We start from the raw sequence: 19,016 nt of genomic DNA on the forward strand, positions 1-19,016 counted from the left end.
TGGTGAAAAAAAACTAGGTGGTGGCTTATAACTTTAATTACAACCGAATGTCTATGAGGTGGCACAAACGCGCTTTATTGACTTTCCAGCTGTTTATTAACTCATTCACTGCCAGCCATTGGCAGTGAATGAGTTAAACCCATTGACTCATTCACTGCAATTGACGGCTATAGACGTCAATGGCAGTATTATTATGATTAGCACTTTTTTAGCTATTGGTAGCTAATATTGTTTGCTGTTGATAATGTAAGCAAGCATAAAAGAGGCCTTTAGGCAAGGCAATAATGGAGGAGACAATAAATGCCACCTTTGAAATTTCGCAGGGAAATTCACATGGAAAATGTTTGAAAAATGCAACTTTTATTAGGTCAACTTTTATAAATGTAAAGAAACATTAAAATAAAAAACAGTTAAAGTTGAAAACTATATAAATTCAAATAGAAGATTATTAAACAGAATTCCCATCCCTCACCTTTTTGTGCAGGTCCAGCCAGGGGTGCTGGAAAGATTGAAGAAATAATGGGTTCCTGTACAAGTCCTGAGCCACCTGAAGCGGTGGTGGAGGCAGAGGATGGAGCTGTAGAAAGGGGTCCACAGATATTATCTTTCTCTCTAGTCCCTGGTGAGAGCAGCACCAGCCCCTGAACCTGGCAGCCTGTGTGATTTCTGCACTGTGTTGCACTTGATTTCACATCTGAAAAAGTTCCCTCAGAGCACTGCTTACAGACCACGTCCTTTTTCTCACTGCCCTGCTTTTTCACCCTCTTGCCTGGGGGGCACAAAGAGTGGGGCTTACACACAGCAGCACCATCCCCTGACAGGAATGTATTGGGTGGGCATGTGCAGATTCGATCCTGGGTGGCTGTGCAAGGCGTTTTCTCAATAAAGCCAGCTGGGCAAGGACTCCTGCAGCGATGGCATTGCTGAACTCCATTCTCTCCCCGTGTGAAGGTGCCTTTGGGACAGGGGCTGCATTCCCTCACAGAAGTTGGAGAGCAGTGGATGGAGACATAGGTGCCAGCCGGGCACTTATCACAGACCAGCTGGGTGCCCGTGTCTTGGTCGGTGTGCTGATAGTGCCGTTGAGAAAAAATGGGCTGGTCATCTGTGCTGGATGTGGTCAAAACCCGAGCTGAGATATCAACCACAACTGTACATAAGAGCTGAGGGGAAAAGAGAAGGCAGCTATTAGGCGAAAGACTAAAAATGTTTTGAAAAATGTTCTGGTGTAGAAATTTATGCAACAGGACAGATTGTCAACCCCTGAATGATGCTGCATTCATTATACTGCAGTAAGTGTTTAAAGCAAAAACCAAACACTATCTGAATTCTTAAGACTGGGATCCACAATGTCAGTTTCACACATTAGGCGGTTTTGTCAGTACTGTCCACTGAAAGATGGAGTATGAAGTAACTTAATTTTACAAGAACCACCCACATTAAGGCTGTAGCTCAGGTGGCAGAGCAGGTCAACCACTACCCAGAAGGTCGGTGGTTTGATCCCAGACTGCTCTAGTCTGTGCAAAATGCCAAATAATTCTTGGGCAAGATACTAATAATAATGGATTGGATTTATATAGCACTTTTCAAGGCACCCAAAGCGCTTTACAATGCCACTATTCATTCACTCTCACATTCACACATTGGTGGAGGCAAGCTACAGTTGTAGCCTCAGCTGACCTGGCAGACTGACAGAAGCCATATCGCGCCATCGGCCCCTCTGGCGAACACCAGTAGGCGGTAGGGTAAAGTGTCTTGCCCAAGGACACAACGACCAGGACAGAGAGCCCGGGGATCGAGCCGGCAACCTTCCGGTTACAGATGCGCTTCCCAACCCCCTGAGCCACGGTCGCCCCATGTTGCTCTCCGATGCATCCATCTGAGTGTGAATGTGTATAAATGTAAGATATTTAGCACTTAAGAGCTTAGAAGATGTGATTGGGTGAATGAATTAGTTGTATAAAGCACTTTGAGTGCACAGACAAAGTAGAAAAGCGCTATTTAAGAACCAGTCCATTTAACTAATATCCTGTTATGGTACTTGTTTCCTTTACCATCTACTATTTTTTATGCTGTCCATGGCTTTTTTATAAATTTTTGCCCTGACTGAAGCATTCCAATTTAATATGAAAACTTCAATGCAAAAATGTATGACAGCTAACATGTAGTTTATGAAAATTTGCCTCTTGAGCATGTGGCTCTAACAAAACCAAAACCAACAGGTTGCCAGCGACGTTGTGGATGGTAAGAGGTTAACCATCTGAGGTCTAAATTGTCATCAGTGATGGTCCCAACCCTAGCCCTAAAACCTAAACTTAAACCTGCTTTGGAATTAAGCAAAAAAAATTTAGAAGAAAGAAACATACATTTTTATGTGTGTCAGTTAAAATGATTACTTGTCCCGTGATAACAAGACTTGGGAGAAGCACAGAAGGTCCAGGCCCTCTCAGTCAAACAATGACACAACTCCTATGCCTAAAATACTACATGTACTTTAATATTAGGTTTTTTACAGAGTCACAAATTAGAACTAAATAGAGAAATCATATTATACTTATTCATTAATTTATTAATACATTATAGTAAGTCTGTGAACATTCTCTGGTTTATCATTGCCTTTTTTGGTACTCAACATCCCTCACCAGACAGAAAAGACATGACCACATGGATACACTCATACCTCCATCTGGTATCGCTAATATCACTTAGTCACTACACTGACTCATCATGCTCGTCACAACTTTAGTGTCAAATGGTGTGCATTCATTTCCACAGTTAAGAATTTAACTGATGTATCATGGGGAACTTTGTTCTTTTTTCTTCCCAAAGGCTTCCCTCTCACTGCTGCTGGGAACCTCAGCTCAGCGGGTTTAGGGGAATAACCCACACATGTCTAGGGTTACACATTTACACAGGCCCAAGCTGAGTCATGTCAGAGTGATGTTATCAGAAAATGCTACAGACCATACATGGCTTTACCATTTTATACTTTTAAACAACCAGTTGCAGTCTTTTACACTTATTTACTTCAAAACAACCAATCATAAGATTTTTAGGGACGCTATAACATTAACCTCTTACTCATGTGAAGTCTAAGTAATACCACTGTAAAGGCAATTTGTTTCCCCAATCTGATCATGTTTATTTATTTTATTGTAAATACAACAGCCTCCAAAAGCGATACTCCCTGTGTAATCACATTTAGGAAAATTAGTAGTATTAACCCTGCAGATCGTTCATCTGCTATTTATGACCTTCCATTCATTCACAGCTTCTTATCCCCTGGTGAACTTGTTTCATACTACAGGGAGTGCAGAATTATTAGGCAAATGAGTATTTTGTCCACATCATCCTCTTCATGCATGTTGTCTTACTCCAAGCTGTATAGGCTCGAAAGCCTACTACCAATTAAGCATATTAGGTGATGTGCATCTCTGTAATGAGAAGGGGTGTGGTCTAATGACATCAACACCCTATATCAGGTGTGCATAATTATTAGGCAACGTCCTTTCCTTTGGCAAAATGGGTCAAAAGAAGGACTTGACAGGCTCAGAAAAGTCAAAAATAGTGAGATATCTTGCAGAGGGATGCAGCAGTCTCAAAATTGCAAAGCTTCTGAAGCGTGATCATCGAACAATCAAGCGTTTCATTCAAAATAGTCAACAGGGTCGCATGAAGCGTGTGGAAAAACCAAGGCGCAAAATAACTGCCCATGAACTGAGAAAAGTCAAGCGTGCAGCTGCCAAGATGCCACTTGCCACCAGTTTGGCCATATTTCAGAGCTGCAACATCACTGGAGTGCCCAAAAGCACAAGGTGTGCAATACTCAGAGACATGGCCAAGGTAAGAAAGGCTGAAAGACGACCACCACTGAACAAGACACACAAGCTGAAACGTCAAGACTGGGCCAAGAAATATCTCAAGACTGATTTTTCTAAGGTTTTATGGACTGATGAAATGAGAGTGAGTCTTGATGGGCCAGATGGATGGGCCCGTGGCTGGATTGGTAAAGGGCAGAGAGCTCCAGTCCGACTCAGACGCCAGCAAGGTGGAGGTGGAGTACTGGTTTGGGCTGGTATCATCAAAGATGAGCTTGTGGGGCCTTTTCGGGTTGAGGATGGAGTCAAGCTCAACTCCCAGTCCTACTGCCAGTCTCTGGAAGACACCTTCTTCAAGCAGTGGTACAGGAAGAAGTCTGCATCCTTCAAGAAAAACATGATTTTCATGCAGGACAATGCTCCATCACACGCGTCCAAGTACTCCACAGTGAGTAAGAAAGGGTATAAAAGAAGAAAAACTAATGACATGGCCACCTTGTTCACCTGACCTGAACCCCATTGAGAACCTGTGGTCCTTCATCAAATGTGAGATTTACAAGGAGGGAAAACAGTACACCTCTCTGAACAGTGTCTGGGAGGCTGTGGTTGCTGCTGCACGCAATGTTGATGGTGAACAGATCAAAACACTGACAGAATCCATGGATGGCAGGCTTTTGAGTGTCCTTGCAAAGAAAGGTGGCTATATTGGTCGCTGATTTGTTTTTGTTTTGTTTTTGAATGTCAGAAATGTATATTTGTAAATGTGGAGATGTTATATTGGTTTCACTGGTAAAAATAAATAATTGAAATGGGTATATATTAGAGCTGGGCGATATGAGATTTTTTCATATCACGATATGTTTTTTTCATTTCAGGCGATAACGATATCTATCACGATATAAGCCAAATAACTATATTTGTAAGATTTAAATGTGCCGTTGCTCACAAGTAAAATGTGAAATAATCAGCAGCTTGTTTTTATTTAAATATTTATTTCCCATAATAAGTTCAACAGGGTAGATGTACTTAAGGAACATGAGACTTTTTCAGATAAATAAAGGCAAATATTGCAAACTACACAAAAGGCAGCCACTAAAGCGTTTAAGTTTCAAAATAGAACAAACAAAACAGACTAAATTGTCAATTCCACTTAGAAACAAAATATTAATTCTAAAAATAAATCTTAGATTGTTTTACAGAAGAACAGACAAAACTGACTAACTTTTGTCAATATCAAATAAACTGAGAACTAAAAGGAAATTCTCAATCTCTCCTTGTTGTATAGCTGAGCTTTTCAAACAGTTTTAACAGTTACTTTAGTCTGACAAAAGCCGAATGACGAATTAGCGCTTCCAGTCAGAGACTGAGGCTACGTCCACACGTACACGGGTATTTTTGAAAACGGAGATTTTCCGTTTACGTTTTAAAAAATAATCCCGTACACACATAAAGGCAGAAATGAAGGAAAACGCTGCTATGAACATCCCAAAGCAGCAGGTGGCGCTAGATTCCTAACCGTACCGAAATGTTGGCCAATCAGAAGTCTAGAAGCCTCGGTGGGAAAAAGTAAACAAAGCTGGGGCATAGAAGCAGAACCGAGTCGTATGTGTGGAGGGACAGTAACTGTGTGTATATGTAAGCATTTAAACACTGCAGAGAGTAGAATTAACAGTAACAGTATTGTAGAAATTCATTTCACCGAAACAATAACGTGGCGCACAGTGTGACGCATGCACCAGTTTATTGTATTTCCAGACTTGCTTTCGGCACAATTTACAGTGCACGCTACTCTATTTTTTGTCAGACTTGAAATAGCCGAAATACCTTCACACTACGGAACTTCTTTGGCTCTTCCGTTTGACAATCTCTCCGGCATTGGAACCATCATCTGTTTTCTCTTCGGTCACGCTCGGTTGATTTTTCTAGTCGGCACACTCATTTCCTCCATTACGCGCTGGCTCCATTACCCGCTGGCTGCTTCCCAAACAAACACACGTGCGGCTTGGCACTTGTGCTGTACGTAACAAGTCACGCGACGTGACGCTGCGGCTGTGATTGGTTTGGCTCTGCGCTACTTAATTTGGATTTTTTTTTTTTTTTTGAGGACAAGAGTAGCGAGGTCTATCGCGATAGCTTAATTTCTCTATCGAGTAAAAGTTATATCGCGATACATATCGTTATCGTTCTATCGCCCAGCTCTAGTATATATTTGTTGATCACCATCAACGGCGCTGCTGTGGAGAGAGTGAGCAGCTTCCGGTTCCTTGGCGTACACCTGGCTGAGGATCTTACGTGGTCAGTACACACAAACAAAACAGTGAAGAAGGCGCAGCAGCGCCTCTTCTTTCTCAGGAGACTGAAAAGATTCGGCATGAGCCCCCGCATCCTCAGGACCTTCTATCGCTGTGCCATTGAGAGCATCCTCACTGGATGCATCACCACCTGGTATGGCAACAGCACCGCCTACAACTGCAAAGCTCTCCAGCGAGTAGTGCGGTGCTCTGAACGGATAATTGGAGGTGAGCTTCCCTCCCTCCAAGACATCTACAGGAAGCGGTGCCTGAGGAAAGCGGGGAGGATCATCAAGGACTCCAGTCACCCCAGCCATAAACTGTTCAGACTACTTCCATCAGGAAGGAGGTTCTGCAGCATCCGGTCCCGTACCAGCAGACTGAGAGACAGCTTTTTCCATCAGGCCATCAGACTGCTGAACACGTCATAGACACCTCAGCTTCACTACTGGAACTTCAACATTATGCACTCCACACTGTATATAAATGCCACTTGTTTTGCACATATTCAACTCTGTATATTTTATATATTTTATTATTATTATTATTATTATTATTATTTTATTTTTTTACTATTTAATTTGTAAAAATGTGTATACACACACACACACACACACACACACACACACACACGTAGGAAAATATTTAGTATACACATCCAGAAATGCATACACTATTATATATTGTACATATATTTATTAGTTTCAGGTTGGCCATTCTTGTATTTTGCTCGTTTGTGTTGTTGTGTTTGCACATCTCTGTTGCTTGTGGGGCTCGCACACAAGAATTTCACTCGCATGTGCTGTGCCAGTGTGCCTGCACATGTGATGTGACAATAAAAAGTGATGTGATGTGATGTGATGTTTTTTGTTAAGTTGCCTAATAATTATGCACAGTAATAGTCACCTGCACACACAGATATCCCCCTAAAATAGCTAAAACTAAAAACAAACTAAAAACTACTTCCAAAAACATTCAGCTTTGATATTAATGAGTTTTTTGGGTTAATTGAGAACATGGTTGTTGTTCAATAATAAAATTATTCCTCAAAAATACAACTTGCCTAATAATTCTGCACTCCCTATATAATGTCAACCTCCATAACCTTCTTAACATATTTGCTCCACTTAAACACCGAACTGGCTCATTTTCCCGTTCAGCACCATGGTTTACTCTTAACCTGCGCCATCTCAAAGCTAAAGGACACCAACTGGAACGTCTGTTCAAGAAAACCGGACTTACCCTACACAAAGAAACGTATAACGATCATATTTTGTTTTATAAGGACTGCATTGCTTCAGCCAAATCCGAATACTATTCTGGTTTATTCAGTTCTAGTGAAGGTAACTCCAGGTCTCTCTTTTCATTGTTACGTAAAATTACAAAACCTCCTGGCTCATTCCCCTCTCATATGGACTCTGCTGACTTTTGCAACTCTATTATATCTTTTTTTCACTCATAAAATCACTGATATCCACCAACACCTTAACTCTGTGGGAGCTTCTAACTGTGAAGTAGACTTTCTGTTTTCCTCACTGTCTTACTGTCAGTCATTTTCAAGTTTTACTCTTCCCTCCATAGTTGATGTATCAAATCTTATTCAAAAATCTAAATCATCCACTTGTCAGTTTGACCCTCTTCCCACTGTGTTAGCTGAAGCTTGTCTTCCCTCATTGGCTCCTCTCATAACTAGTATTATCCACTCTTCCCTTAACACTGGAATTGTTCCTTCATCCTGCTTGTGTCATTCCAATTCTCAAAAAGCCTGGTGCAGATCCCAATAATTTTGATAATCTTCGCCCTATATCAAACCTGCTCTTACAATCAGAACTGCTCCCAACAAACAACAGGACTGAGCAGCTCCCTCTGCAGCTGGATCCTTAGCTACCTGTCTGACAGACGCCAAGTGGTCAGACTGGGCAGCATCACCTCATCCCCCATCACACTGAACACTGGTGCTCCACAGGGGTGTGTACTGAGCCCTCTCCTATACTCACTCTACACCTACGACTGCACAGCCACTAACAACTCCAACATCATTGTGAAGTTTGCGGACGACACTACAGTGGTGGGTCTTATCACCAATGGTGATGAGACGGCTTACAGGGAGGAGGTCAGCGCCCTGACCCACTGGTGTCAAGACAACCATCTCACCCTCAACGTCGCAAAGACAAAGGAGTTGATAGTGGACTTCCGGAGGTGCAGAGGAGTACACACCCCCATCACCATCAACGGCGCTGCTGTGGAGAGAGTGAGCAGCTTCCGGTTCCTTGGTGTACATCTGGCTGAGGATCTTACGTGGTCAGTACACACAAACAAAACAGTGAAGAAGGCGCAGCAGCACCTCTTCTTTCTCAGGAGACTGAAAAGATTTGGCATGAACCCCCGCATCCTCAGGACCTTCTATCACTGTGCCATTGAGAGCATCCTCACTGGATGCATCACCACCTGGTATGGCAACAGCACCGCCTACAACTGCAAAGCTCTCCAGAGAGTAGTGCAGTGCTCTGAACGGATAATTGGAGGTGAGCTTCCCTCCCTCCAAGACATCTACAGGAAGCGGTGCCTGAGGAAAGCGGGGAGGATCATCAAGGACTCCAGTCACCCCAGCCATAAACTGTTCAGACTACTTCCATCAGGAAGGAGGTTCTGCAGCATCCGGTCCCGTACCAGCAGACTGAGAGACAGCTTCTTCCACCAGGCCATCAGACTGCTGAACACGTCATAGACACCTCACCTTCACTACTGGAACTTTAACATTATGCACTCCATACTGTACAGTAATGCCACTGTTTTGCACATGTCTCAACCAACTCTGTATATATTTATATATTTTATTTATTGTTTACTCTATTTAATTTATAAAATATGTGTACACACACACACACACACACACACGTAGAAAAATATTTAGTATACACATCCAGAAATGCATATACTATTATATATTGTACATATATTTATTAGTTTCAGATGTAGCCATTCTTGTATTTTGCTTGTTTACATTATTGTATTTGCACAACTCTGTTGCTTGTGAAGCTCGCACACAAGAATTTCACTCACATGTACTGTACCAATGTACCTGCACATGTGATGTGACAATAAAAAGTGATTTGATTTGATTTTGATTTGACATAGATGTTTACATCTGCGCTGTAACTGCAATAAGTTAATTAACCGATTTGCACTACAACCTGGTTTGCCTCTTATCTGTAGTTATTTTTATTTAATTTAATAACTGTACAGTATTCTGTTTATAGTGACCACTGTACTTAATGTAAATAATAAATAATAATAAACTTTATTTATAAAGCACACTTAAAAACCAAGGGTATGCCAAGGTGCTTAACAAGTAAAATAGAGTATAGGAGGAGGATAATAGAAATAGGACCAAAGCAAGTACTAAATATGCAAGCAGATAACTGTCACTAATACATAGGAAAGCAACAGGTACAGAGCAAACAAGAATTTAAATGAGCATAAAAGTGCATGATATAAAATCATAAAAGAAATATTAACTAGAGGGAAAGGCAAGATTGAATAAGTGGGTTTTTAATCGTGATTTGAACAGTGCAATGGAATCAGATGCGCGGAGGTCGAGAGGAAGGGTATTCCACAGTACCGGGGCAGCCAGAGCAAACGCACGGTCACCCCGGGACTTCAGTCGAGATCTGGGTTGGGTCAGAAGTAGTTGAGTGGCAGATCTGAGTGTTCTAGCAGGAGTATGTGGTTTGAGAAGTTCACTAAGATAACTTGGCGCTAATTTATTAATAGTTTTGAAAGTAAGGAGTAATATTTTAAATTGAATACGGTACTTTATGGGCAGCCAATGCAGGCTAGCTAGGACAGGGGTAATATGGCAAAATTTCCTGGTACCAGTCAAAAGGCGGGCTGCTGCATTTTGGACTGTTTGCAGTTTAAGAAGAAATATGTAAGAAAAATTGTGTATGTTTCTGTTCCGTGTCCTGTGTACTGTTTGTTTGTATATGTGTCTTTTTGGCTGCTGTTACAACCAAATTTCCCCTTGTGGGTCAATTAAAGGATTATTCTATTCTATTCTATTCTAAACCTGCCCTTTATTTTAAAAATCCTTGAGAAAGTTGTTGCCTCCCAGCTTCACTCATACCTCAATGACCATAATCTCTAAAAACAATTTCATCCTAGTTTCTGCCCCAATCATAGTACAGAAACGGCTTTGTTAAGGATTACTAATGACCTTCTGATGGCAGCTGATTCTGGTCTTTTAACCATTCTCATCCTTCTCGATCTTAGTGCGGCATTTGACACCGTTTCTCATAAGATCCTCCTGAGCAAAGATAACTCTAATTCTTTGCTTTGGAAGCAGGGGGTCAGAGTGATACCAATGTGGTAGGAATGGGTGGGTATAAACGGACCACACATGTATGTTTTGGTCATTGGAAATTACTTATATGAATATGTGAAGGAACTTACCACAGACTACTTGCAATTAAACAGTCAATGGAAGCCAAACTCTTTCTATGATTAGTGCTAAAAAGGATAAAGCTTTCCATTCTTTCAGGACTCTGTTGCCCTTTGCCACACCACTCCTTTGCTTCTTTGTGTTCGTTCCAAGAACCTCATCCATAAACATTAGAGCATGTTCTCGAGGCGCTACTCATAACTCACTTGCGTCACTCATGTCAATGCATTCACTCACATCAGTGTTCAAAGTGAAAACACACGCAGCAGTAAATGGAGACATTCTGCTTGTTACAGAACACAATGGATATTTCCCCACCACGGGGCTACTGTTTGTTTATAGAATTTGATTACTGACACAGTAAGCATTTGGAGATTACCACAAGTGATGGTATTAATCAAGAGGATTCTGAAATTTTCTATCCCATTCCCCTACCATTGGTGCTGATGTTGTTATGCTGGAAGAAAAAATAAAAAATTTACCATTTGATATATATCCCTGTGCACCTTTAAGGTACAGTAAGGGATCATGAGCAACACCACCTGACTTGGACCGCTTTTCATCCCATTAAGCTAGCTGTTCAACATTAAGCTAGCTCACATATTTTGTTTGCCTACTGTTCTCGATAGCTTTTCTTCACAAATAAAATCATACAGCATGAAACTAAATAGGAAAATATTATTACTTAATTTAGTTTTTTTTAACACGAAGATCTCCACTTATGTTCACTGATTATCCTTGTTATATGTAAAAGAGATGACTGTACTTTCTCGTCATGCTGGACTATAAAGCATATACTCCTTATACATGTTTCCCCATTAATTTCATAGAATATGGTAAGTAGTCTGTGACCCTGTAAGCCTGACACAGCCGCAGATGGTAGCGACTTCCAGGTCTTAAAAGTAAATTCAACACAGAAGTGCCTGAAACTTGTAGTCTTTTTAAAGGCAACAAGGGGGCAGCAAGTGTGATTGCAAAAAATCGTCCAGTTCTATAGGAATGTAAGGGAAGATAGCCCTCTTCCCAGAACCTGATTGAACCTGAACATCTCTGTAGAGATCCGAAAATGGCTTTTGTTTGATATTATACACTGAACAAAAATATAAACGCAACACTTTTGTTTTTGCTCCCATTCCCCATGGGATGGACATAGAGACCTAAAATTCATTCCAGATACACAATATAACCATCCCTCCCAAACAGTGGTCACAAATCAGTCCAAATGTGTGGTAGTGGGCACATCTGCTATATTGAGATAATCCATCCCACCTCACAGGTGTGCCACATCAGGATGCTGATCTGACATCATGAGTAGTGCACAGGTGTACCTCAGACTGCCCACAACAAAAGGCCACCCTGGAATGTGCAGTTTTGTCTCACAGCAAAATGCCACAGATGCCACAAGCAATGAGGGAGCGTGCAATTGGCATGCTGACAGCAGGAATGTCAACCAGATCTGTCGCCCGTGCATTGAATGTTCATTTCTCAACCATAAGCCGTCTCCACAGGCATTTCAGAGAATATGGCAGCACATCCAACCGGCCTCACAACCGCAGACCTCGTGTAACCACACCAGCCCAGGACCTCCACATCCAGCAGGTTCACCTCCAAGATCGTCTGAGACCAGCCACCCAGACAGCTGCTGGAACAATTGGTTTGCACAACCAAACAATTTCTGCACAAACTGTCAGAAACCGTCTCAGGGACGCTCAACTGCATGCCCGTCGTCCTCATCGGGGTCTTGACCTGACTCCAGCTCGTCGCCGTAACAGACTTGTGTGGGCAAATGCTCACATTCGATGGCATCTGGCACGTTGGAGAGGTGTGCGCTTCACAGATGAATCATGGTTCACATTGTTCAGGGCAGATGGCAGCTGAGAATGTCCCAGTTCTTGCATGGCCAGCATACTCACCGGACATGTCACCCATTGAGCATGTTCGGGATGTGCTTGACCGGCGTATACGACAGCGTGTACCAGTTCCCACGAATATCCAACAACCTCGCACAGCCATTGAAGTGGAGTGGACCAACATTCCACAGGCCACAATTGACAATCTGATAGACTCCATGCGACGATGTGTTGCACTGCATGAGGCAAATGGTGGTCACACCAGATACTGACCGGTTCTGGGTCCCCAGACCCCCAATAGCGCAAAAAACTGCACATTCCAGGGTGGCCTTTTGTTGTGGGCAGTCTGAGGTACACCTGTGCACTACTCATGATGTCAGATCAGCATCCTGATGTGGCACACCTGTGAGGTGGGATGGATTATCTCAATATAGCAGATGTGCCCACTACCACACATTTGGACTGATTTGTGACCACTGTTTGGGAGGGATGGTTATATTGTGTATCTGGAATGAATTTTAGGTCTCTACGTCCATCCCATGGGGAATGGGAGCAAAAACAAAAGTGTTGCGTTTATATTTTTGTTCAGTGTAGAATTCACTCCACACACACACTGTTTATGCTCACAGATGTCACGTTTATTTACGGTTGCAACAACCCACAGTCTAGTCAGCGCTGGTGTCAGCTTTTCCAACAACCCCCTTTCTCGTCTCCCGCCTCACTAAAAAGGGGAAAAAAGACCATCATCAGTCCAAACACCACCAGCTGTGTTCTCACCTGCTTCCCAGGCACCGCCCCATTAAGCTCACTGTACCACTCGTCCACTGCAGCTGAGCTAGGGACCACACCTCCGCCACAGATATGTTTAATAAATTTGCAAGAATTTTAACTGGATATTACGAGCATTATGGGTGTGTAGAATTTTGAAGTGAAAATGAATTTAATACAATTTGGAATAAGGCTGTAACATTGCAAAATGTGGAACAAGTGAGGTGCTCTGAATACTTTCTTGCTTAACCATCAACTGAATTCATACCTATTTAATTCTATTATATGCCCTTGTGATTTATGGGAGCTTGGTAACGTTGAACAATTCTTAAAGGTGTGGAGATTCAGTAATAAGGACCAGATGTTACAGTCCCTGATAATGCATTGCTTTAAATGGAGAAAATCTTGAGGGATGACTGTTATGAGGAAAGGCAGCCCAGACACTTCACCAGTTTGGGACACATCGTCAGTAGTGGACCTTGGATTCATCGGGTGTTTCGGCCATTATCACTAGACACCCTCATCCAAAGAGGCCCTGCCAGGGTTGATCAGGCCCTGGAGTGTGTGTTAAGCAGAACACTGCTTAACACACACTTAACAGAACATTTGGACCTTTAAACAAAAAACAGAACATCTCCTGGTAAAGGGAAGGATTTTATTGTATTCTATTTCTCTCATGGTAAAGCTGTTCAGGGAGCAGACTGACCTCATGACCCTTTTCTGTCTGCATCTATGCTTTTAAGCCAATGAAGGTAATTACTGCAACGGCTGTTAGTCAGCATGTTGGGGAAGTGGTGAGTAAGCTAATGGCCGCACATGGTCCCATTTGGCTGTGTGCCCTCTGCTTTTTTTAATCCTCCCTCTTTCTGCATTTTAGATACAAGACAAACTGGCAACAAAGACACACAGGAGCAGAAGAGGAAGCAAAGTGCAGTAATGGTACTTTGTCAGGACAGACAGACGCTGTCTGAAGATCCACAATAAAACCTCAGCAGATTTAGTGTGTGAATCAATTTCTGTCTTTCCTCTGCCAGCACTCCTCCTTTTACAACAGCCTTCTCTCTCTCTCTGTCCACACTGTTGATCAACTACATCATTTGCCTGGTGCACAGACCTTCAATCAGAGTCAGACACAAACGGATTGGAAAAGACCTGGGCTATCATATGTATGTTCTGTTCCATCTCTGTAGTCCTGCCTCTGCAAACATTACTGTTGTCTGGCAGTCTCCACAAGTTACTCAACCTAATAGGCATTAACAACATACAGGGAAACCCTCACCAGCTTCCAGCCTGACCCGTTGACCTAAATCTTCATTTATAGCTACTTCACATATTCATAAAGTAGAGGTAAACCAACTTTACAATCTGAAATCCAGTTTACTACTCATAACCAGGAGCAGTCGCAGGGCTTCTTTGAAGCCAGTTGGAACAGTGGGGAACTTGGATGCATATGCACTGCTCCAAAAAATGTAAGCAAACTGTGAATCCATTTCACCTAATTCACTGCAATAGTCTCGAACTTGCTAAATAACTACCTGTTGGGGGTGTGTCTTGCTGTTTCGCCTCCCATGCACCTGTGGCCATTTACATTTGCACCAAAGCAGGTGAAATAAATTCATTTTGACTGTTTTTCAGAGAAGAGCATAAAAAACTTAAGATGCTGTGTGATCTGATTCCCCTCTTCAGTCACACACTTGTGTGAAAAAACATCTAAATGTTTTTTTATAACGTCCTCCCTGCCCCCATAGAAGCATTGTACAGCTTTGACTCTGATGATCTCAACTTTGAGAATACACATTAATAAAAATAGAGATACAAGTTCTCAAAGTTGAGCTGAAAGATTTTAAACGTTTGGCCCCCTCCTCTGAATACATTGTTCACCATGTTACAGTCACTCCCTAAGTTTCCGTGAACAGAACTCATGGCCACTTGATTAATGCTCATGACAATTTGTATATTAACAATCGTGAAATTGTGGCTTGTGACTCATTGTTAGGTAATAGTGCACATGGTGCATGTTATTATGCAGCACTATTATGCAGCGCTATTATGCAGCGGTACTGTTTATAAGGTTGGGGAAACCTGCAGTCAGCTGAGCCTGAAGGAGTCACTTGGGTGAGTGACGAAATGTTTCTCTCACTGACAACGTTACTTCCAAATGAACAGAATCAACTTTCTGAGACATTCAGGATCTATTTATGTTTAGCTGGTGCTAGCTGAACTTGAAGGTTAAAGTTTTGCTGGTAGAAACTGTAGAGGGAATCCCAGTGGATATTTGGCTGATGTCTCTGTGACTCACAGAGTGAAGCACAGAGCAGAGGATAGAGCGAAAGATCTGAGGGTGGAGTCTTTAGCCAGGAAGCTTGTATTTACATCACAGAGGCATCAGTGTGACACCACTGCACTACCACTGCAGAGCAGGATCGCACTGAGCACTCCCACCCGCCACACACACACACACACACACACACACACACACACACACACACACACACACACAGTCACTTCCAGAAAACACAACCGACTTTGTGACTCCCTAAGCAGAAAACCTGTAATTCTACTTCCAACTCCAGCTACTGCATAGACGCCTGGGTCCAACTCTGCTCCCAAGTAGAGCCGATAGGTCAGACCATTTTCAACATACTTACCGATTCCATAGCTTAGCAGTATTACATAGACACTACATTTGATTTTTTGAGTAGCTAAACCACAGTATTTTCCTATCAATAAAGTCAATTTAACATTTTAACTGACTTACGCTCTCAAACAAAAAAAGAAATCATGGGGAAAAAATGTGTTTAGAGGTTTGGAACACATGAGCATGTCAATTACAGGTCATGCTAACAATTCTATTGCCTCTATTTTAAATGTTTTTCCTATTTAAGCTCTAGGTTTCAGCCATCAAGCAACATGTCAGTGCAATACTGAACCACTGCAATTACCCCTTAAGGTAGTTTTGCCCTTTTTCATAGAGTCTGTATTATGAAGATCCACACACAGCCACATAGGTCCCAACAACACATCTCACTTTTAAAAGATTCTGACACCCCATTATATCTTGGGAAATAATAAGGCAACTAAGTGCAACTTCCAACTCAAGCAATAACATTTTTAAAAAGTAAGAGTAGGAAGCAGCAATAAATAAAATGTGAGGCAGAGAACATATTTCTTTAAGTTAAGCTAAAGCATTTTGATAGTGAACTCTTTCTGTTCCAGTGGAATGTGGATGATTCAGAAATCCATGAGTAATGGTATTATGCTTCCAAGTGCAGCTAATTACAGTAGTATAATAACACATCGCTAGTATTAGCTTCTTAGCAGTTAATTAGATAGAGGGTACTCACACATCTTTAACAGTGAAGGCTAACATTTTTTCAAAACAAAGCTATTCAGTAAGCTTTTCACCTCTCTGAATATTTTTATGGCTACCATCAGATAGGATTTTAGAGCTTGCAGTTCTTATTGTATACTAGTGCTGACTAGCTAGCTTGTTGAGTTGAAAAGCAGCAGCCACTTGTCACTCAAATTGGTCACCTCTGAAATTTTATTATACAGCTGTGTAAAAATTTGGCTCTAGAGACAAAAAGCTTTTACACTCAGGATGCAATAATCTGTAAGAATATTGTTTTGCAGGCAGCACGGTGGCACGGTGGTTAGCACTGTTGTCGCACAGCAAGAAGGTCCTGAGTTCAATTCCAACTTCAGGCCGGGGTCTTTCTGTGTGGAGTTTGCATGTTCTCCCCGTGTTTGCGTGGGTTCCCTCCGGGTACTCCGGCTTCCTCCCACCGTCCAAAGACATGCAGCTTGTGGGGATAGGTTAATTAGATAATCCAAATTGTCAATAGGTGTGAATGTGCGAATGAATGTGAGTGCGAATGGTTGTTTGTCCCTGTGTGTTGGCCCTGCGACAGACTGGCGACCTGTCCAGGGTGTACCCCGCCTCTCGCCCTATAACAGCTGGGATAGGCTCCAGCGACCCTGAAAAGGATAAGCGAATGGATGGAATATTGTTTTTCACGCTGACCTTTTCTTATTACAGCTGTTCAGTGCAAATTCATACCACAAATTTGCAGCAACTATTTTTTTTTTCAGATCAATCATGATTTTTTGATGATCTCCCACATGTAAATAAACAGATCTGACCGATCAGATTCATTTGACAACAAGCATGCTTGTAGCTTAAAACTTGGCCAGTCGGCTCTGAAATTATTTCTCTGTCTCCACAGATGTGGTCCTAGTTCTGCTAAGACTTCTGCAATGAAATCTTCAAATATGTATAAAAGCGGCTGTGATACAGCGTCGGCTTCCCGGATCAAACCATGATATTCTCTCTGTTGCTGCCTTCTTCTGAGAATATAATGAACCACAAATCTCTTTCCTTAATTTTCTTCTTTAGAAACATCAGGAACACTTCACTGCTTTTTGCTCCTCCCCTTTTGTGAGTGTGGACGCTTCATCTCTTTGCTCTTAAATGCTTTGCTTCTTTTATTGATTTTTATTGATTTTTATGCTGATTTTTTCCCTTTTTTCCGTATGAGCTTACCCGCGATAGCTTCTGGACACTTATAGATCATTAGGACTAAAGTGTTCTTAACAGAAACAGCAACATTTTTATAGTTACCTTATCCTCAGCGCTCCGTGTGTCTGTGGCCTAGACACAGCTGAAGCCTGATTACAGCGTCTGGGCACCGAACAGCCTCAATAGCCTGGAAAGGTGCTAACCGCTAGGCTAACTAGCAACAAGATGCCTTCCCTCTCCACAGATGACTACCACAGCCTCCTGCAGAAGATTGCAGTACTGGGCCCTATTTCAGGAAGCTGGTTTAGAAAACTCAGAGTGAAAAACGATACTCAGGGTTGAGTAACCCCGAACTGTCCAACTCGGAATATTCGGTTTCAGAAAGGCTGATAACAATTAGTTCAATCAACGCGGAGTTGCTTTAACCCCAAGTTAAGCGCGCGCACGAGGATACATAAAGCCCTGATTAGTGGAGCACAGATTAAGCGAGTCACCATGGAGACGGAGGGAAAGAAGGCGCGGTCAATGTATCTTACAGCGCTTGAGGCCGAAATTCTGATGGCAGCATATGCCGATAACATGCAAATTCCGCGGAAAAAAAGTAACACAGCCTCAGCTGCAAAACAAAGGGAGCATGCATGGCAAAACAAAGCCGACAGAGTCAATGCGTGAGTGTTAATTTAAACATTGATCTAGGGATTTCCACCCATTTAACACGTTATTTTATTATATTTTATTTTATTTTTTATTTTATACATTTGATTTTGTGATGTGATTTGAGCGCAGGTGCAACCCAACAGGCCCCAAACGTTCCTGGCAGCAAGTAAAAATGAAATATAAAAATATAGTCCAAACAGGTAAGGTGTAATTGTATTATGAGCCATAGTGCTTGGTCTGTTTGTATGAGGTGCCGTAAGGGACATTATTACTGAAACGCTCTCACACACACAACTGAAACGCTCTCACACACACTACTGAAACGCTCTCACACACACTACTGAAACGCTCTCACACACACTACTGAAATTTTAGCTCTCACACACACTACTGAAACGCTCTCACACACACTACTGAAATTTTAGCTCTCACACACACTACTGAAATTTTAGCTCTCACACACACAACTGAAACGCTCTCACACACACTACTGAAACGCTCTCACACACACTACTGAAATTTTAGCTCTCACACACACTACTGAAATTTTAGCTCTCACACACACTACTGAAACGCTCTCACACACACTACTGAAACGCTCTCACACACACTACTGAAACGCTCTCACACACACTACTGAAATTTTAGCTCTCACGCACACTACTGAAACGC

At 42.1% G+C, this 19,016-nt stretch overlaps 1 protein-coding gene across 1 annotated transcript in view; it reads right to left on the minus strand.

Annotated features, from left to right (window-relative positions):
• tnfrsf21 (tumor necrosis factor receptor superfamily, member 21) overlaps positions 1 to 19,016 on the minus strand; it is a 228,138-nt gene that overhangs the window by 179,791 nt on the left and 29,331 nt on the right. The window contains exon 2 of the mRNA XM_080883525.1: positions 473 to 1,163. Within this exon, the coding sequence (XP_080739651.1) occupies positions 473 to 1,163 (691 nt within the window). The remainder of the gene's footprint in view (positions 1 to 472; positions 1,164 to 19,016) is intronic.

The sequence above is a fragment of the Rhamphochromis sp. 'chilingali' genome, assembly GCF_963969265.1.
Source record: "Rhamphochromis sp. 'chilingali' genome assembly, chromosome: 5".
Classification (NCBI taxonomy): Eukaryota; Metazoa; Chordata; class Actinopteri; order Cichliformes; family Cichlidae; genus Rhamphochromis; species Rhamphochromis sp. 'chilingali'.